General features: G+C 43.1%; 1 protein-coding gene across 1 annotated transcript in view; it reads left to right on the top strand.

Annotated features, from left to right (window-relative positions):
* The window catches only part of DMRT1 (doublesex and mab-3 related transcription factor 1), a 101641-nt gene extending 83865 nt beyond the window's left edge, over window positions 1-17776 (top strand). Inside the window, exons 6-7 of the mRNA XM_070495695.1 lie at window positions 15984-16134; window positions 17539-17776. Of these exons, the coding sequence (XP_070351796.1) occupies window positions 15984-16134; window positions 17539-17776 (389 nt within the window). The remainder of the gene's footprint in view (window positions 1-15983; window positions 16135-17538) is intronic.
* The last annotated feature ends 296 nt before the right edge of the window (window positions 17777-18072 follow it).

Below are 18072 nucleotides of genomic sequence, written 5' to 3' on the forward strand. Positions count from 1 at the left end.
TAGTGTTGTAACTAGTCATATTTCCTAACAAAAATAATTAAAAGTTCATTTTATTCAGCACTCTGACAAATACTTCATTAGAATTCTGGAGCCTCATTGAAGCACTGGAAAATATGAGAATTATTGTTAGCGGAAAGTAGTAGTCTTGTAATTCTATTCTTTAAATACCTGTTGTTTTCTAGTTATCCATAGGACTACATTCTAATTAAGTTCCTGGAAGGCAGAGTGAAAGGGAAGCGGATTATCAGCTTGAGATTCTGTGACTCCGTTCTAGGTGGGGATGCAGACTAGGCATGGACCAGAACGTCACTCCTCAAGAATGTGTCTTTTCTGTAAATTACGAAAACCTGACGTAGTACAAGTGAAACTCAAGGATTTACCCACTTAATAGCAGTGCATTCTGTATACTGAGTGATATGGGCAACACTTTAGAAATTTGCCCTGCCCCCAAAGATGGCGATCTCTGCAGTGTCTAGAAGCCACCCTTTTGAAATGAACTGTCAACAAGAGGGTTAGAGCATGCGGCCTGCACTTCCCTCTTGAGTGAATTAGTTTAATTGGATGCTTTTTATCAAGAGCTCCAAACGGTGTACTCCAAGAGTACAGCTATTTCTGGAGTGGGTTGAGGGGAAGAGAGGCAGGGAGGAGACCAGGGGAGAGGATGAGAGAACACAAGATTCCTACGAATAGAAAAAAAACGTTCGAAGAGCGAGGGAGACGCAAAGAATAGTTGAGACAAGGATTTTGCTTCACATGGTCCCTGGTGTACATTTGAAGCACTTCCTGATTGTCTGACCTCTTATTATGGAAAGGGACAAGCAGAGGAAGGAACTAGTGTCGATTGAATCCTTGGTATATTTTAGTTTTAATTCCAACAGCCTTTGACATACTGTTTTCCATTAATGGATGAGGAATTGAGGTTCAGCGTTGTTAAGTTATTGCCCACAGTCTCTAATAAGTGACCCAGCCGAAATCTGGTCCCAGGTATCTCTGATTATAAGTGTCCCTGGCGTTTTCCTCAGGAGAACAGAGACTTGTTTTATTGACGGCTGTTTCCGGTGTCTGCAACAGTGGTGGGCACACAGCAGATGCTCAATAAATATTCTGTGAATTAAGTAACCAAGTAGCACTCCACTGCCTTCTTTCATGCTTAAGAAGAGTTTTAGCCAATTCTGGAGGTAGATTAAGAAATAAAGAAGACCAACAGTAGTCATCATGTTCCTGAGACTACTCAGCTCCCTAAGAGGCCTCTTCCAACACCTTGGACGTGAAATAAAGTGTGTTCTGAAATTCACGCTTTAAAAATTATGGTGTAATCAAAGGGCCAGGCAGCGTGTAAACTTGACAGTTTATGCAATTTAAATAACGTTTCTGATTCCCCGGAAGCTTGCAGATAACTGTGGAAAACATTTCCACATGTAAATTGGTTGGTACCTTCTGAAATTAGCAGATTACTTAAGCTTGAAGGAGCTGAGGTCGCCATTTGTTATTTGACTGCTCTTTGCTCTAAGCTTCGAGGGCAGCCAATAATGTAGGGGGTGCTGGACTTCCACTCTTGTTTTCAAATTAAAGATTTAATTACAGTCTTCACTGAAGATGAACCAAGTGTGAAAATACCTGATCTGCTTGGAATGTGGGATGGAGGAGGAGTATGTGGGTTGGAGTCAGTGCCCAGGCATTTAAATACTTTCAACAGTAGCATTAAGGGTGAAATCAATTATATTGTGACCGAATGTCGGCCTGTTGGTTAGTCAGAGTCAATGAAATTTATATTCTTCTTGTTTATCATTTTTTAAAGCTGGAAGGTTTTCTCCTTAGTAGTTATTCTGACAAGAGTACAGACTTAAATCTCCAAGACTTCAAAGGCTTGAAAGATATACATCTTTGAAATTTGTGGAGACTGGCTTTGTGGACTAGTCCACGCTCATTTCGTATTGATGTTCCACGTGTGCTTGTGAAGACTGTGGGTTCGCTCATTGTTGGGGCCAGAGTTTTATGTATGTCTGTTGAATCAAGCTTACGTAGTGTGTTGTTCGCAGCTTCAATCAAGCATCAATCAGTCAATCACTAATAAAAGCAAATCCACATTACTTATTAAGGTAGTAGTTTTAATAAGCTTCTTTTACTATGGAGAAAAAAATGTCCATAGGGGCTGGCCCCATGGCTGAGTGGTTAAGTTTGCACACTCCACTTTGGTGGCCCGGGGTTTTGCTGGTTCGGATCTTGGACACAGACATGGCGTCGCTCATCAGGCCACCTTGAGGTGGCATCCCATATGCCACAACCAGAGGGACCCACCACTAAGATATGCAACTATGTACTGGGGGGGATTGTGGGAGAAAAAGCAGAAAAGAAAAGAAAAAAGAAGATTGGCAACAGTTGTTAGCTCAGGTGCCAATCTTTAAAAAAAAAGTCTATAGACCTTTCTGTCTTCCAGCTTAAGTCATTGTGATATTTCTGTTAGTGTCCAGAGTAAAGTTACATCCTACCAAGGACTGAGTTTATGAGTAGATTCATGATGTCCCCTTAACTCGCCATCACTGAGAAATGATCTGTTTCACATAAATGAATTTTCCAAATAACTGACCATTTCTCCTGCGATTGCCAAGAGTTCCCTGCCTCCCAACCTGTGATGGCAGGGATGTTTATAAAATGGGTCCTCTTCTTTCTTGCCTTCAGAATGCTGGTCCTTTCTTGAGGGTTCAGGTTCATTGTCACATCTAGTATTGTACTCCTGCTCTCCTGGTTCCCTGCCTGCTTTCTAGGTTTTCCTCACCGCTTCCTTCGTGTAGGGCTGGCAGCTGTCACTTCTCTCTTGTCGTTATAGCCGCCCCTCCACCATTCTTTTCAGGCATCCTCATAAAGTATGCTGGTCATGTTTGATTGAGGGTCTAGGAAACAGATCAGCTGGTTTTGACCAACTGCTATGACTAGTTCATTCATTCATCTACTCCACCTTGTTGAGGGCTTACATGAGTAAGGCTTTTAACTGGTGACCACTGAAGGCCTCAAAGATGAATGTGTCATGGACCTACCCTGTCCTATATGGGAGTTGTTCATTCTCTAATGGGAGGTGACAGGAAGGTGAAAGGGATAGTGCCACAAGAAAGGCACAGGCAGAATACTTGGGGCGTTAGAAGGAGGTGAGGTTGTTTCTACTGAGGGAGATTGGGGAACGTTGGCTTTTGAGCTGGGTGTTGAGCTGTGGAGATTGGGGAGACAGTGGGACCAACATGAGCTCAGTGTCAGAGGAGCTGAGAACTGAGATCTGTGCTAGGATCAAGAGCAGGAGTGAGTCTGGAACATGGCTAAGTGCAGGGGAGAGGTAGGAAATCGGGGTGCTCCTCAAACGCCAGGCCAATGACTTTGGACTTTTTCAGAAGCCACCAGTGTCTTGTTAGAGACATGCTTTTGGAAGTGTAATGGGCCATCCTGAGTAAAGTGAAGTAGAGAGAGAAGACTGCATAGGGCAACCAGATGCCAGCAGATGAAGTACAAGATAATAAGGGCGGCAGTTCAGACTAGAGTGTGGTGGGTAGGGCAATTGAAAAGGAGAGAGACGTGCAAGAGCTCCGTGGAGCTCAAGAGAGCAGGACTTAGCAGCTGCTTATGAGAGAAGGAGATGGGGAGTCGGGTTCCTAAGATAATGCCTGAGGCTCAGAGCCTGAGCAGGTGAAGTGGGTGTCCTCAGAACCCAAGACAGGAGGGAGGGTCAGGTTTACTATTGGAGGAAAAGATGGTGGGTTCAATTTTAAAGACAGTTTGCATTGCAGGAGGTTCATGCAGGTGAAGATGTTGAACAGATATTTAAAATGCAGAAGTAGTCTTCAGTGAGAAAGCAGGGCAGGAGATATAAATTGTGAAGTTGTTTGCAAGGAGGTGATATTGAAAGCTTGTGTGACAAGAGAGGACCAAGTCAGGTAGTTTGGAGAGAGTCTGTGCTTAGGGTACGGGTTAGAGAAGAGATAGTCAGAGGAGGGGAGAAAACCTGGAGAGTGATGGAGGAAGATGGAGAGAAGAGGGCATGGTCACTTGTCCAGTGCTCCTGAGGGAAGAAGGAAAAGACTAGAACAGGCCATTGGCTTTGGTGATGAGCAGGTCCTGGGTGACCTTGAGAACATTTTTCTGGAAATAAGAGCGCTGCGTTTGTCAGACGTCACCCAGTGAGTGGCGGCGAGGCAGACTCTTCAGTCACCTTTGGTGGTGATAAAATAGAGACAGGACAGTAGGTTAGGGTTGGGGAAGAGTGGGAAGAAATGGAGGAAAGGGTTAATAGAAAAGGATCAATAATGGAATCCTGCACTTCACACCCATTAGGATGGCTATTATTTAAAAAATAAATAAATAAACATAAAATAACGAGTGTTATTGAGGATGTGGAGAAACTGGAACCCTTATGCATTGCTGGTGGAAATGTCAAATGGTGTAGCTGTTGTGGGAAACTGGATGGCAGTTCCTCAAAAAATTAAAAATAGAATTACCATATAATCCAGCAATTCCACTTCTGGGTATATACACGAAAGAATTGACAGGGACTTGAATACGGATGTTCATACCAGCCAAAGGCAGACACAAACCCCTATACCCATTGATAAATGAATGGGTAAACAGAATGTGGTATATACATACAATGGAATATTATTCAGCCTAAAAAAGGAAAGAAATTCTGTCACATGCTAAAACATGCATGAACCTTGAGGACATTATGCTAAATGAAATAAGCCCCTCACAAAAAGACAAATACTGTATGCTTCCCCTTATATACTTAGAACAGTCAAAATCATAGAGACAGGGGCCTGCCCGATGGTGTAGCGGTTAAGTGAGCACGTTCCGCTTCTCGGCGGCCCAGGGTTCGCCGGTTCAGATCCCAGGTGCAGACATGGCACCGCTTGGCATGCCATGCTGTGGTAGGTGTCCCACATATAAAGTAGAGGAAGATGGGCATGGATGTTAGCGCAGGGCCAGGCTTCCTCAGCAAAAAGAGGAGGACTGGCAGTAGTTAGCTCAGGGCTAATCTTCCTCGAAAAAGAAAAAATCATAGAGACAGAAGGTAGAAGAGTGGTTGGGGCCGGGGGAGGAGGGAGTTAGTGTTTAATAGGTGTGGAGTTTCAGTTTGGGAAGATGAAAAAGTTTTGGAGATGGCAGGTGGTGATGGTTGCACAACAAATGTGAATACACTTAATACCACTGAATTGTACACCTAAAAATGGTTAAAATGGTATATTTCTTATGTGTATTTAACCATAATAAAAAATTAAAAACAGAAAACTTAATCCTGAAAGGGAAATCAGTTTGTTGACCAATGGAAGGAAGAGTTAAGTAAAAATTGGTCTCGTGCTTTGGTAAATAGCTGCCAGCGTTAGGTTCCTTCCTTGAGGTGAGAGCTGAGCCTGGCTGACCAGCGCCCGCAGGCCCTGTCCGGGAACCTCTCACCCAGACACCATTGGTGGTTATTCTGAGAAGCCCTTAAAGAAAGGCTACCGTTAAGTTTGCCTTCAGACTGGATGCAGTTGGGGAGAAAAAGGAAAACTTTTCTTGAAGGCAAACTAAACTACTTGTTCAAACATGAACTTTTCTCTCCTGAAACAATTGAAAAATAATCATAAACACCTGGAGAGGGCACGTGCCTTCACATTCCCTGAATGCCTTCCAGCACCCACAGATTAACAGCTTTAGGGTGGAAGTCCTTTCTTGGGGGCTAATGGAACAGATGGCATTTTAAAGAAAATATTTTAAGAAATACATACATTCAATTTTTTCAGTTGTTGGGGTCTTATGCAAAGTGTAGAAATAGTCTTTTGGAAAAACGTACCGTTTGCACTATTTTCTTATTTCTATTCACCCTTAATGTGAACCATTCCAAAAGAGTGTACTCTCGCTCTTGTAATCTGAACTCCCTTATCCATCCACGGTGGCTGTGTTGTATTTAAGTGGTAAAATAAGTTGTGTGACTGCGAGGAGACATGTATTCTCCTGTCTGGAGATGCCTGGAATTTTCTGTCCTGATTGATTTCATCCGATACATGTTTTATTTAGATGTGTCCTGTTGTTTGCCAACTTCTTCTGTATCAGAGAAAAATATTAATAAAAACAATGCATAATGACAGTCAATGTCATAATGTTAACCTTGCATTATGCAGTGACGGTCACTGCATAATTTTGGTCAACGATGGACCACATAGATGATGGTGGTGCCGTAAGATCAGCACCATGTAACTGAGGTGTGTAGTAGGCTGTACCGTCTAGGTTTGTGTAAGTACATTCTGTGAGGTTCACACAAGGACAGAATCGCCTAACAATGCATTGCTCAGAACATGTCCTCATCATTAAGCGACACATGACTAATTACTAGTCTTAAATTTCTTGTAATGCTAATTAGAAAGAGAAGGAAAAGTTGGCATAGTATGATAGCCAATACTGACAAAGTTTTGTATTTGCTTTTTGAAGAAGACTGAGTCTCCTGGTAGTAAAGATAAGATAATGTACCTGACACAGTTCTCTACCTTGCTACTAGCATACAAATTGGGGCACAGTATTTAATTTCACACTATAAGCTGCAAATTTTATGCAAGTTTTACTTGAGAAATAGATGATGAACTTTCTCTTATATTCTTTCAATTGCAAAGTCTCAGAATATTTTTAAATGAAATAATTCCTAAAAGCCATATAGCTAAAGCTGCGCATCTTCCCTGTTTTGAGTAACTGTGTTTGCTGGGAGATGATGTAATTCCAAAGTGAAAAGCTGACTGCAGCCTGGCACGTTAGCGGGAAACCGAGCTGATTGTGGGTCCTCATTTAGAAGGCCGCGTTCACTCTCACTGTGACCCGCTCTCCTGGCAGTGGTGTTGACTCCAAAACCTTAATCCTTTTTCTTAGCCTTAGTAAGATGCCCATCAAGGTTGAGGTTTCCCTCGTATATTATCCCTTAGGGTTGAAGCATCTGTGACTCTTTCTTCTCAGTGTAAAGAAAATTCTCTGCAAGGCTACTTGAAAAATTTCTTTTGTTGCAAAATATCTGGACAGGGCCACCCCAGTTTCTAGGATGGCAGATGCCGCAGCCTGCTTTATCTGAGAAAACAGCTGTCCCAGAATCACATGGGAAATCTATGCCAGGGAGGACTTGTAGAGCCTCTTCTTTGCCTGGTCTTTCTTATTTTCTGAGATGATCATACCTGCATTTGAACTCTGTTTTCAAATCCAGTTGCTCATGTGACCACCCAGGCATGGCACTGGATGTGCACTTGAGCCCTCGCTTGCATTGCAGAGTCCTGGCGGAACGTGGTCCCGGGTGCTCATTGAGAGCCAGGCTCTTTGGCCTCTGCCCCAGCTGAGGTCATGGTTCTACTACTTGTCCCAGGGTGTGTTTGTTGCAGCTTTTCTTTTTGCCTCAGGGCCTGGGCTTTGCATAGAGTCTCTGTGCATTACAACAGATGGACTTAAATAAAATCTTTCACTTTAAAGTCCTCAAAACTGGTTTTAGGCTTGAGACTGTCCTTGCTGATGTGTGGGTCAGCCCTGTTTTGGGGTGACAGCATGTGTCGTGAAGACTAAATTCCATAGTCTTTCCCACTCATCCCTCCATTATTAAACACCTACTGTGTGCACTGCACTGTACTAGACAATGTATGGTGGATGTTCTCAGCTTCATTTCAGTTTGCCAGATGCTGTCTTGAACCTTGTAGGCTTTCTTCCTATTTCTGCCACGAGGTGGTTCTCATGGCCCTCCGTCACAGCCTGGTTCAGCCAAGTCTCCTGGCCTGTTGGCCCAGCCTCAGGAAACGTCGTGTGTAACTGAAGGCCTGTGCATGATGCTGTCAAAAGCACAAAATAACAGGCTCGGGTTTAAGTTTGGAATTTATCTTAACTTTCAGTCTTTTGGTCTATAAAGTAGGATGAATAAAGTAAAAGCCACCTTTCCCTGAACATCAGAATTGAAACTTGTTGGAGAACATTCCAGAATGTTTGAGCTGTCTTGTCACTCATTCTTTTTGTTTCTTTACCAATCAATATTTAATAAAAATCTTAGTAATTTCTTGGTCTTGTCTCAGACAGCGGAGTACAGAGACTCAGTCATACTTCTTCCCTAGAGAAGTATACAGGCTCCTGCCAGAGGAGAGGCAGCAAAGAACATTTTGACAGATAGGTGTACTGAGTCTTCACATTGACAAACTATTTTGTCATATATCCTCCTCAATCCTCAAAGCAACTTTGTGAGATAACACAAACAGTTGAAGAAACTGAGACTCGGAAGTGTGCGTTGAGGTGTTAGTGTGTGATGATGGAGCTCGTGGTCTTTCCACACTGATTCTCACACGCCCACTCTCTTTGGAGCAGGGCTTGGCTTAGCCTAATGGACCCTCCAAAGTGAGGAGAGCCCAACCTAGGAGCAGGACAACCCTTGGCCCCTCTGCCCTCATCAGTGTACTTACAGGGTGGGAAAACGGTCTGCCTCCCCAGAAGTGAGGAGCTGGGCTGGGAACAGCGGCCTGATTTTCCTCAGCACTAGCCCCTCAAGCGCTCAAGAAAGATGAAGCAGGGCAGGAGTGGCTGTAGACGAGGGCAGAGGAGAGCAGGATAGGGGCTGGGAAGTCACGCTAGGAACAGGGCTTCATTCGGTCAGCATCCGCTGCTGAGGTGCTGATGTTGCCAGGCCACATGTGTGGGTGACCACATGGTGAAGCTGTGTGCAATTGTAATGTGGGTTTTTTCAGCTGTATCGGGCTTAATGGGGCCTCAGTGCTTTTTGTAGAACCATCTACTCTGTCTCCATTTTACAGATGAGGAAGCTGAGGCATGAGGAGGTAAGGGACTTGTCCAGGGGCTTCCTCCACCTCCAGAGGCCACATGCCTACCCCTTGCTCTGCTCCGTTCCATTTGGACTGAGGGGCAGCTTCTGGTAGCCCAGCGAGCCGCATTCAGCCAGGGCTCCAGGGACTCAGCCATTGGAGACTAGGGACTGAGCAGAGCCCTACTTCTTTTGGAACACAGAAGCCCATGACAGTACTTCCCAGAGTTCCCAACTTTTAGGACAAACTTAGGCTCAAAAACAAGAGATCCTGCCTGCTCCCAGATACTGCTGTCTGAAGGGATGGTTTGCTTGATCATTGCGTAACAACACTACTTTTTGTGTGGTTTATAAAGCATGTCTACAGACATTCTGCTGTTTGATTTTGACTTGACACCAGCCATCTTCTCAACCCCTCCCCCCAAAAATGAAAAAGGCAGAGCTTGTGTAACGAGGGACCTGTCATCAAATGAGGAATAGGTTCTATATGACACTTTGGCTATTACATAGACCCAAAAGGAAGTTATCTCCTCCTCTTCCTGGTTCCTGGCGCTCTCCAAAAGGTGCACATGTTTGTGGCCTGGAGTGAATGGACCTTGTACTAAATCCTGATTGAATTCTGGCACCTTCAAAAACAAGAATCTGGGGGCCAGCCCTGTGGCGCAGTGGTTAAGTTCGCACGTTCCGCTTTGGCAGCCCGGGGTTTGTCAGTTCCGATCCCAGGTGTGGACATGGCACCTCTTGGCACACCATGCTGTGGTAGGTGTCCCACATATAAAGTAGAGGAAGATGGGCACAGATGTTAGCTCAGGGCCAATCTTCCTCAAAAAAAAGGCAAGAATCTGGGGGCCGGCCCCGTGGCCGAGTGGTTAAGTTCTCGCGCTCGGCTTTGGCAGCCCAGGGTTTCACTGGTTCAGATCCTGGGCATGGACATGGCACTGCTTGTCAGGCCACACTGAGGCGCCATCCCACATGCCACACCTAGAAGGACCCACAACTAAAACATACAACTATGTACTGGGGGGATTTGGGGAGAAAAATAAAAACAAAAAAAAGATTGGCAACAGTTGTTAGCTCAGGTGCCAATCTTTGAAAAAAAAAAAAGACAAGAATCTTCTAACTTTAAAACATTGAGACTGAGACTGCAGACAAAGGAAGTAAGGGAACTAATATATACTCAGTATATCACAGTGACCTGTTGTTAGCCTCATTTCACAGCTGGGGAAACTGAGGCCCGGGATGCTTAAGTCCGTCACCCAGGTAGTATAGCTGATTTCTTCAGAGTCTGCTTTGTGGTTATTTCACTGAAGAAGAAAACAGAGCTGAGTCAGCCGATGTGAAGATTTACCTCAGGATGTTGTTGTCGAAGAGAAGTAAAAGGAACACTATGTTTAGGTTTCGAGACTGAGCATATTTTGGTTAAAACCCAGTGAATTGGAGGCTCTTTGAATGTTTGGATTGTGTGTGTCACCAAATGCTGCCTCCCTGCATGAGACTAGTCAGTTGAGCCGAGGATAATGAGTTAACCCATCACGTACACACTTGCTCACTTCGGAAAGTATTCGGGAAGAAATAAGTCAGTGAGAGAAAAGTTTCCACAACTGATGGGTGACAGTTTGGGGATGAGGGAGCAGCCAGGAGCATCACTGCTGCTGATGGGCAGGAGGTTTTTGGGAGGTGAGGAGTGAGGACGTACTGGGAGGGTGCTGAGCCCCTGTCTGGGGAGGGCTGCTGTCATGGATGCAGTGCTCATTCATGGGCTGGCTTGAAGACTCAGGTTGGTTTTGGTACCCAGTCTATGAAATAAACAAAGAGGGTGGGGCTTCAGAAGCTGCCATGCTGTAGTCTGAGAGGGTCTATTGTGCAGGGCTTGGGGGTGGGGGTGGAGGAGGAAGGCCTGGCCCCAAGATGCTTCTGCCTGGGTCCCAGGTGGTGAGGAAGCCTGAATGGTGTCCCTTCTCTCTTTTCCCTTTTTGTGTACTATATAAAAACAAAGAAAAAAAGATTCTTCCCTTTATGCTGAACTCTGCAGGTGGGTGAGGGAGTAGGTTCGGTGCATGTCCCTTAGTTTCTCAAGCAGCAGGATGGCTAGCCTGCAGCACAGCTGCGCCAGGCTGTGAGCCCGCGTCCGCAGACTCCCAGGTCAGCGCTCTCTCCAACATGCTACAGAAGGACGCTTGATAGCCTTCTGTTTATTTTGAGAAGTAAAAAGCTGTTCTACTATTGTTTTGTGAATTGTATACAAATGTTATACAAGGAATTTAGAGGGAAAGAGATACTGTTGATATTGCATAATATGTACTTTCTGTTGTAAGTTCACTTAGTTTTTAAAAATGGCAGTTCCCGTGACAAAGGCTGTGATAGTCGTATCAAGGAGGAAGCACTGATAATGGACGTGGTTCCATCCGCAGGAGCTCTTGTCTGCCCTGGCTTGGCCACTTCTCTCTCCATTATGCAAAATGCAGAGCTGGCCCCTCTCAAAACTGGTGTTAGATTTTAGAACTGACAATTAAGATACATCTTCAGGAAAAGCATAATCCTAAACAGTCCCTCTCTCTCATCATTACTCTCTGATTACACTTAGTGGAAAAAACACATTTAATTGTTTCAAAGATTATTATTTTTTTTAGTAAATATGTAGTAAATGGGGGAGATTAATAAAGGGCTATTTTTTCTCAGCTTGTGGTTTCTGATTACATCAGTTACAGCTCAGCCTTCCTCTTAACTAGAGTGCAGGCATGAACTGGAAAAGAATGAGCTAATCCATGATAGATCAGGTTGAATAAAGATCTCCATTCATATCTTTACCTTTCATCCCTTGTTCTGAGTGCCAAGAATTAATGCTGTTTCAAAGTACAAACTGAACCTGCCAAGCCTCCGACGGCTCAGATAAACCTAATTATTTTAAATGTTAGTGAGAAGGGCAGCAGTTCCACTTTGGAAAAGAGTTCTATTGTGAAACATTAAATATCTGCTAAGTGGTATTTATTGGACATGATTTTATTTCCAAACACCATGGTTATCACAAAGCGGAAGAATTTGTTGTTGAAGAAATTTTCACCAGACTCTTAAACGCCTGCAAACTCAAGGAAACCCAAGAGGCCAGCACTTTTATTTTCTTCCTGTCACCATCTGAGTGAAGAGTTCCTAACAATTGAGGAATGCCACTTACGTGTTTTATTTTGAAATGGTTTCTTAGTGGGAATTTAATAGTATTTAACATACAGAGGAAGAAAACTTTTTTCCTCAAGAATGAATACCCTGTTTTCTCACATCACTGGCAGAGAATTATTCGTTCCAGTCCATTGACTTCCAACAGATCATTCAAGTTAAAAGTCAGGGGTCTTTGCCGTGTCAAAAGATTTAGCAGTTAGAGACGTTTTTGTTTTGTTTTTTAGAGAGATTGGCGGGGGGGCAGTATATAATATTTTCCCAAAAAAGAGTACTGATGTTTAGATGGCATTACTGAAATCATCTCAAGTTTCTTTTTTTTTTCTTCAGCATAGGTAAAAGTGATTATGTGTAAGATTTTTGTTTGTTTTTAAATAATAATAAAGGAATACTCTAGCTTCTGTAGACAAATAGGCTATTTGAGAGAAAACCTATCCTAGGCTTGCTGGTTCAGACAAGGGTCAGTCTCAGAGGTTTACCCACCTTTCATTGTAACAGGAAAACAGATCAGTTTGGGTAAGTTTTTCTTTTTCTTACTTTTCAGTCTCTACTTTGGTCTCCAGAAGTCATTTCTTCCATTTCTGTAAGTGCTGGGAGCCTACTGATGATTACAGGGTAGCATAATCCTGATTGTTTATTGCCTGTGAATGCTTCCTGCCCCCTGCCAACCCCAACACAGCTGCCCCTATCCCCACCCCCTTAGCAAAGCGCTCACATCTTCACTGATGCAAATAGTAGTGTGTTGAGCATCTCTGGACCAATTATTCTTTCTTTCTTTGGCCTTATTCCCCAGAGTAGAATTACCAGGTCAGAGGGTATGAGCAGTTTTACGGTTCTTATTACATGTCACTAGATTGCTGTCCAGAAAGATTGAGCCAATTTCTAGTGCTACCAACAGCATATCTTTCCTCACAGTCCCACTGACACTGGGCATTAGCATTCTTACAAAATAATTAAGAGGAACCTTTTGAGTTGAAATTAGCCTTGTGCAGGCAGGGCTCATTAAAATCAACTTAAAAAGCAAAAACAGTAATTTTGACTTTTGAATTTTTAATTGGTATAAAATGATTGACAATAATCAATTATTACTCTTTTCCCCCAACAAAGTTTAGTGAAGCTGTATTAAAATGGGGGGGGATACCTTTAAGGATGCTAGTAAAATAGATTTTGGACATTAGTCCCTAAGATAAACACTTACAAAATCTTTAATGTACTCAGAACTGCTTTTATGAGGTGCTACACAAAGTGAGTTAAACAGATACCATCCCTGACTGCAACAGCCCATTACTCAGAGACAATGCTAAGCCTTGAACAAAAGTAAAAATAACATGGATTTAAATTTTGAGTGGAGAAACGCTTTAAAAAATACAGGTGTTGTTCAAAACAGGCTGAGTTCATTTATTTGCATCTTCTCTGAGTGCAGTCATGCATTAAGTATGCTGGGAGCCTCCCTAGTCCATGCAGGTGACATACTCTGCATGTCTTGTAGCCCCAAGTCACAGGAATACTTTCCAAGAAAATACCCACAAGGCAAGTGAGAGCAAAAGGGGGTCATCCCCTAATTCCTTTCTTTTGCAGAATTCCTGCCCCTCCCTTTTTCAATCCCAAATAGGCTAAATGGGGAGTGGGAGGTGTGTGGCTGGAGTGGAGGGCATCTCCTAGGTCAGCTACTGTCTGAAGGAAGAAGGCAGGCCAGGGGTTCAGAATATGTCAGAAGGACACTCACCTGTTCCTTTATAGCCTCTGCATTAGTCTGACAAGGGTCCGTTATTTTGCCTCTTTAAACTCACACGGAGATTAGGAAGGTTCAGTGGCCAGTGACTAAATGGGGTACCCAAGGGTGGGATGGTGCAGGGACGGAGCAAGCTAGAGAGTGGGGCTGACCCGTGCCACACTGCCCTCGGCAGCTCCACAGGGTCAGTCCCCTGTGTAAAATGGAGAGAATTCTCTCAATGAATGGCTTGAGGATTAAATACCTCATTAAAGTATGTGGCATCCAGGAAGTAGTCAGTAAATGTTCACTTCCTTCCCCACACTTGTTTGTAGAGGAACTTCTGTCATTGGTTTGAGGTGGGGATGGGGGTGGGCAGATTAACTCATACTCTCCGGTTGGGTCTTCATCGCTCTCCAGATCTGTGTATGGTGACAAGATGTCAGAGCAAAGTCTACCGCCTTTGGAAAACATTTCTGTGTATATACATCATCCCTGTGCATGTAACACAATTCATAAATCAGCTTGGATTTGCAGGGAATTTTAAATCCATATAACAATTCAAATGTAGTAAGAAGCCTTTATGAACTGCAATAAAATGAAGGCTTCAGATTTCATAGGTTCCTGGTTTTTCTTGGTTGCCACTATATATTTATATATTCATGTGCATGCTTTTCTGACATCTATAAAATACTATTGAATGGCTCTTTACCTTTTTTTTAAAAAAAAAGCTTTAAAATATTACCCTTGCTTTTTATCTCAGTTACTAAACAAATACTATCAATATGAAAAGTAATTGCTTGTCAGGAAATTGCCTAAATTGTTTTTCAAATTTATTCACTTACTAAACTTTCAGATCATACCATTCCTTATTGGATATTGACGTAGCTGTACAAAACTATCCATCCATCTGTCTGTCCATCCATATGTCACAATAGAGGAAAGGGGTTTTCTGAAATAATTTGGTCCAGTGGAGTGGTTAAAGGTCTGCTGCTTAAATCCCAGCTCTGTTCTTTTATTTCTGTGTGGTTTCACTGGCTGAAGCAAACCTTTTCCAAATCCATAACAAGCGTAAATAGTGTTCTCTTGTAAAAAGGTCTCTTTTCAGCATGGTAATATACCTTATTAAATTCCAAACATAATAAGTATTGATGGCAAACACATCAGGACCCAGTACAGCTCCTACTATGATTTAGTTCTCTACAAATGACTTCAGCACGCAGCTCCCAATGCATTTTGCTAATTACATCATAGATTTCCCTATTGATGAACACAAGCTGAATTAACACAGGAGCACTAATGTACCCTTTCACCATTATTGTTGTACAAGAAGCCGTGGCAGATGCTGGCAGTTAGTTACACAAACATTAGTATTAACGATTGGCCATTTGGAATTGGTGACAAACTACTGCCCGGCAAAATCCTGAGGCTGAAACCAATCAGGAAGTTAATGAGGAGAGAAATTACCACTGCAGCTTCCCCTTAATTACATTCACACTAGGCAGGAAGGGAGTTCTGGGGGTGGATCTGAACTCAGCTAAGGTTAAGAAGGTCAGAGACCCTTTTGCTTAAATTTTGTATCTACTATGGCTTGTAAGGTTGCAAAAATTGTTCAACACATTATTACTTTTGCATCCTTCCTATTTAATGTCATTTTCCCAGTGGAGTTTTATGTTCACAAGTTTGCTTTTAAAATCTTCACCTGACTAATATTTTAGTGTGGTATAATTCAGTTTCTTTTACTTCTTTTGTTTTTAAAAAGTTTCCGTCCCAGTTACTGCTTTTTAGTTTTTAAAAGTTGTGTATGCTGACCCCCTCCCAAGTGTTTGTCGTCCTCTATCCAAGAGAAATAACAAGAAAGTTGATAAAATATCATCTTCACTTGCTATCTATTGAAAAACTAGAGTTGCCTGTCAAATGGTGGGAAGATGAGGGTGGAGTCTTGCTTGGCACCATAATTTGTCAGGGGATCACTTGACAAGTTCCGTTAACATCCTTTACATAAAGGGGAGGGTCTCAGTGAAGGGTGGAAATAGTTTCCCCAAAGCGGAGGGAGCAGACTGTTTTTTGTTTTTAATGAGCATAAAACTGGAACTATATGCTTCCTAACTTTCCCCTTGAGTTAAATAGATGTATTTTGCAGAAATACTATTTTTTTATTCCAAAGAAGCCCTGGGTATTTTAATGTGTCTATAAAAACCCTTTCAACTTGGAGTAGAAATGCAGAGTGCCTCTTTGTGGATCCTAATTGAATAGTGAATGTAGAAAGACCAGCCACTTTTAACGGACTCTTCTCCGTCTCTCCCCACTTCCCAGTGTTCTCGCCGCCCAGCAGTCAAGATTCTGGCTTGGTTTCCCTCTCCAGCAGCTCTCCTATTAGTAACGAGAGCACAAAGGGAGTGCTCGAATGTGAGTCCGCCTCGGAGCCCAGCAGCTTCACGGTCACTCCCGTCATCGAGGAGGACGCGTAAGCAGCAACCGATGCCTTTGGCCGTTCACTTGAAATAGCAGGCTTATTCCATTAATACACAGGGTTTGTTGTTAATATTTTGCCTTGACTTAACTGTTGAGAATGTGTTTGGCTTACACTCCTTAGAGCTTAGCCCAGAGGCTAAAACACATTTGGAGTAGTTCAGGATCCGTGACTACCACCGGCCAGAATTAAGTGCCTCGCCCACAGAGTTAAATAGCGTTGTCCCTTTTTTTTTCTTATGACACTGGTTTACTTGTAGTTTTCAAGAAATACAATCATTCACTCAAGTCGAGCAGTATGTTTGCATCTAAATGTGTCATAATTAGATGTTACTTTTAGTTTTAAAATGAAATCTTAGGTGCCTTAGATGTTTTTGAATTTTAGTATTTTAATAAAACTGCAAAAATATAAATTTAGCCAAGGACCTGACCGGTGAGAAGAAAAGAGCAGACAAAGTTACTGATTATTTTAGCTATATGCAGAAGGTCAGAGTAAATGGAAATACTGTGTGGCTGTTGGAAAGCCTAACCCCGCTCCAACTCCAAAACATGACTGAAATATAGTCAGAGGGAGAAAAACACGAAAGCCCTTAAGAATCACTACCTTTTCTGTAAAGGGTAATTTGAAAACAACACAATTTAAAGTAACCCTAGTAATGCAGAGTTCCTGGGTGTTGTTTCTAGAATAATTTGAGTTTATCATACTTATTCTTTCTACTAGGGGAAAAAATGGATGCAATCTAGACTATTTTGTAACCTTAGGTTGTAATCTGATTTGAAAATAAGTACATCTCTAAAAGTTACTACAGATTTCTGAGTTCATTATTTTGTTAAAAATTGCTTGTGAAGTACTTCCTTATGTAACAGAAGCCATCCTGAAATGAAACTAGTCTTAAAAAAATTCATTGTTCTGTGTAGTTGCAGCTGTACCTGAAATAAAAATGTTATTGATGACTGAATTTTCTTGTGTGTATATTTGGTGAGCGGTATTAAACAGGAAAAAAAGAAATTACTTGTATTTTCTTCGCTCTGTGCTTTGAAAACATCTATTTGATTTCACCCCCCATCTGTTGTAATCAATAACCTGACCATCTTGTTTTTTATTAAATGCACTTACTCTTAATTTCATCCACCAGTGGTTTTAGAGAGAATAATGTGGAGTTACCTATATAGGTTTGACATTATAAATCACTTCTTGGGGCTGAATCGTATAGCGGTATCGATTGATCCTGATATATCACAGAAATTTACTGTCACTTCTGTTTTCAATTAAAGATACAATCAGTCAGATAATGACTTAATTGGATTTTACAGAAGATTGAGTTTTATTGCCCAGTGCTTTACGAGTTTAGTTAAGGAAGATCATTTTATCACACTTGTCAGGCTGCTGCTACTGCAGCCGTGTGCCCTTCGGGGCGGCTGTAGCTGTAGCTATTGTGACGGCGACGCCGGGAGGCTACCGGGCGCGCAGGACAGGGACCCGGCCGCGGAATCGCCACCTCCAAGGCGTTAACGGTGGCGTTCTGGAGATGAAGACCCCTCGCTCACCCGCGCAGTCGCTACCCAGGTCCCCCTCTACTTTGAATAATCCTGGCTTCTGCGGATCCAGGAGTCTTCCCGTTGCCACCATTCCTTAGATGACCCCAACACACTCATTTTGTTAGGTGGTTTTGTTGGAGGAGCTCGGCACGCCCCCTCAGTGGCGGGGGGGGGGGTGTATGTCCCCTCCGACACAGCCTCCTAAAGTGCCCCCGCGTTTCTGGAAAGCCAGGCGGAGCCTGGAGAAGCGTGCCAGTGCTCTCAGAGCCCTGACTGCTAGACCTTTGGTGCGCCCCGAGGGCCGGGCTCCGGTTTCGCGGGCAGTGCCCCTCCCGGCCTCCTGCTGCTGGCCCGAGCTCGCCTCCTGGCCGCCAGCGCTCCGGGATCAGGCTGT

This window comes from Equus asinus, chromosome 23, assembly GCF_041296235.1.
Source record: "Equus asinus isolate D_3611 breed Donkey chromosome 23, EquAss-T2T_v2, whole genome shotgun sequence".
In the NCBI taxonomy this organism is placed as follows: domain Eukaryota; kingdom Metazoa; phylum Chordata; class Mammalia; order Perissodactyla; family Equidae; genus Equus; species Equus asinus.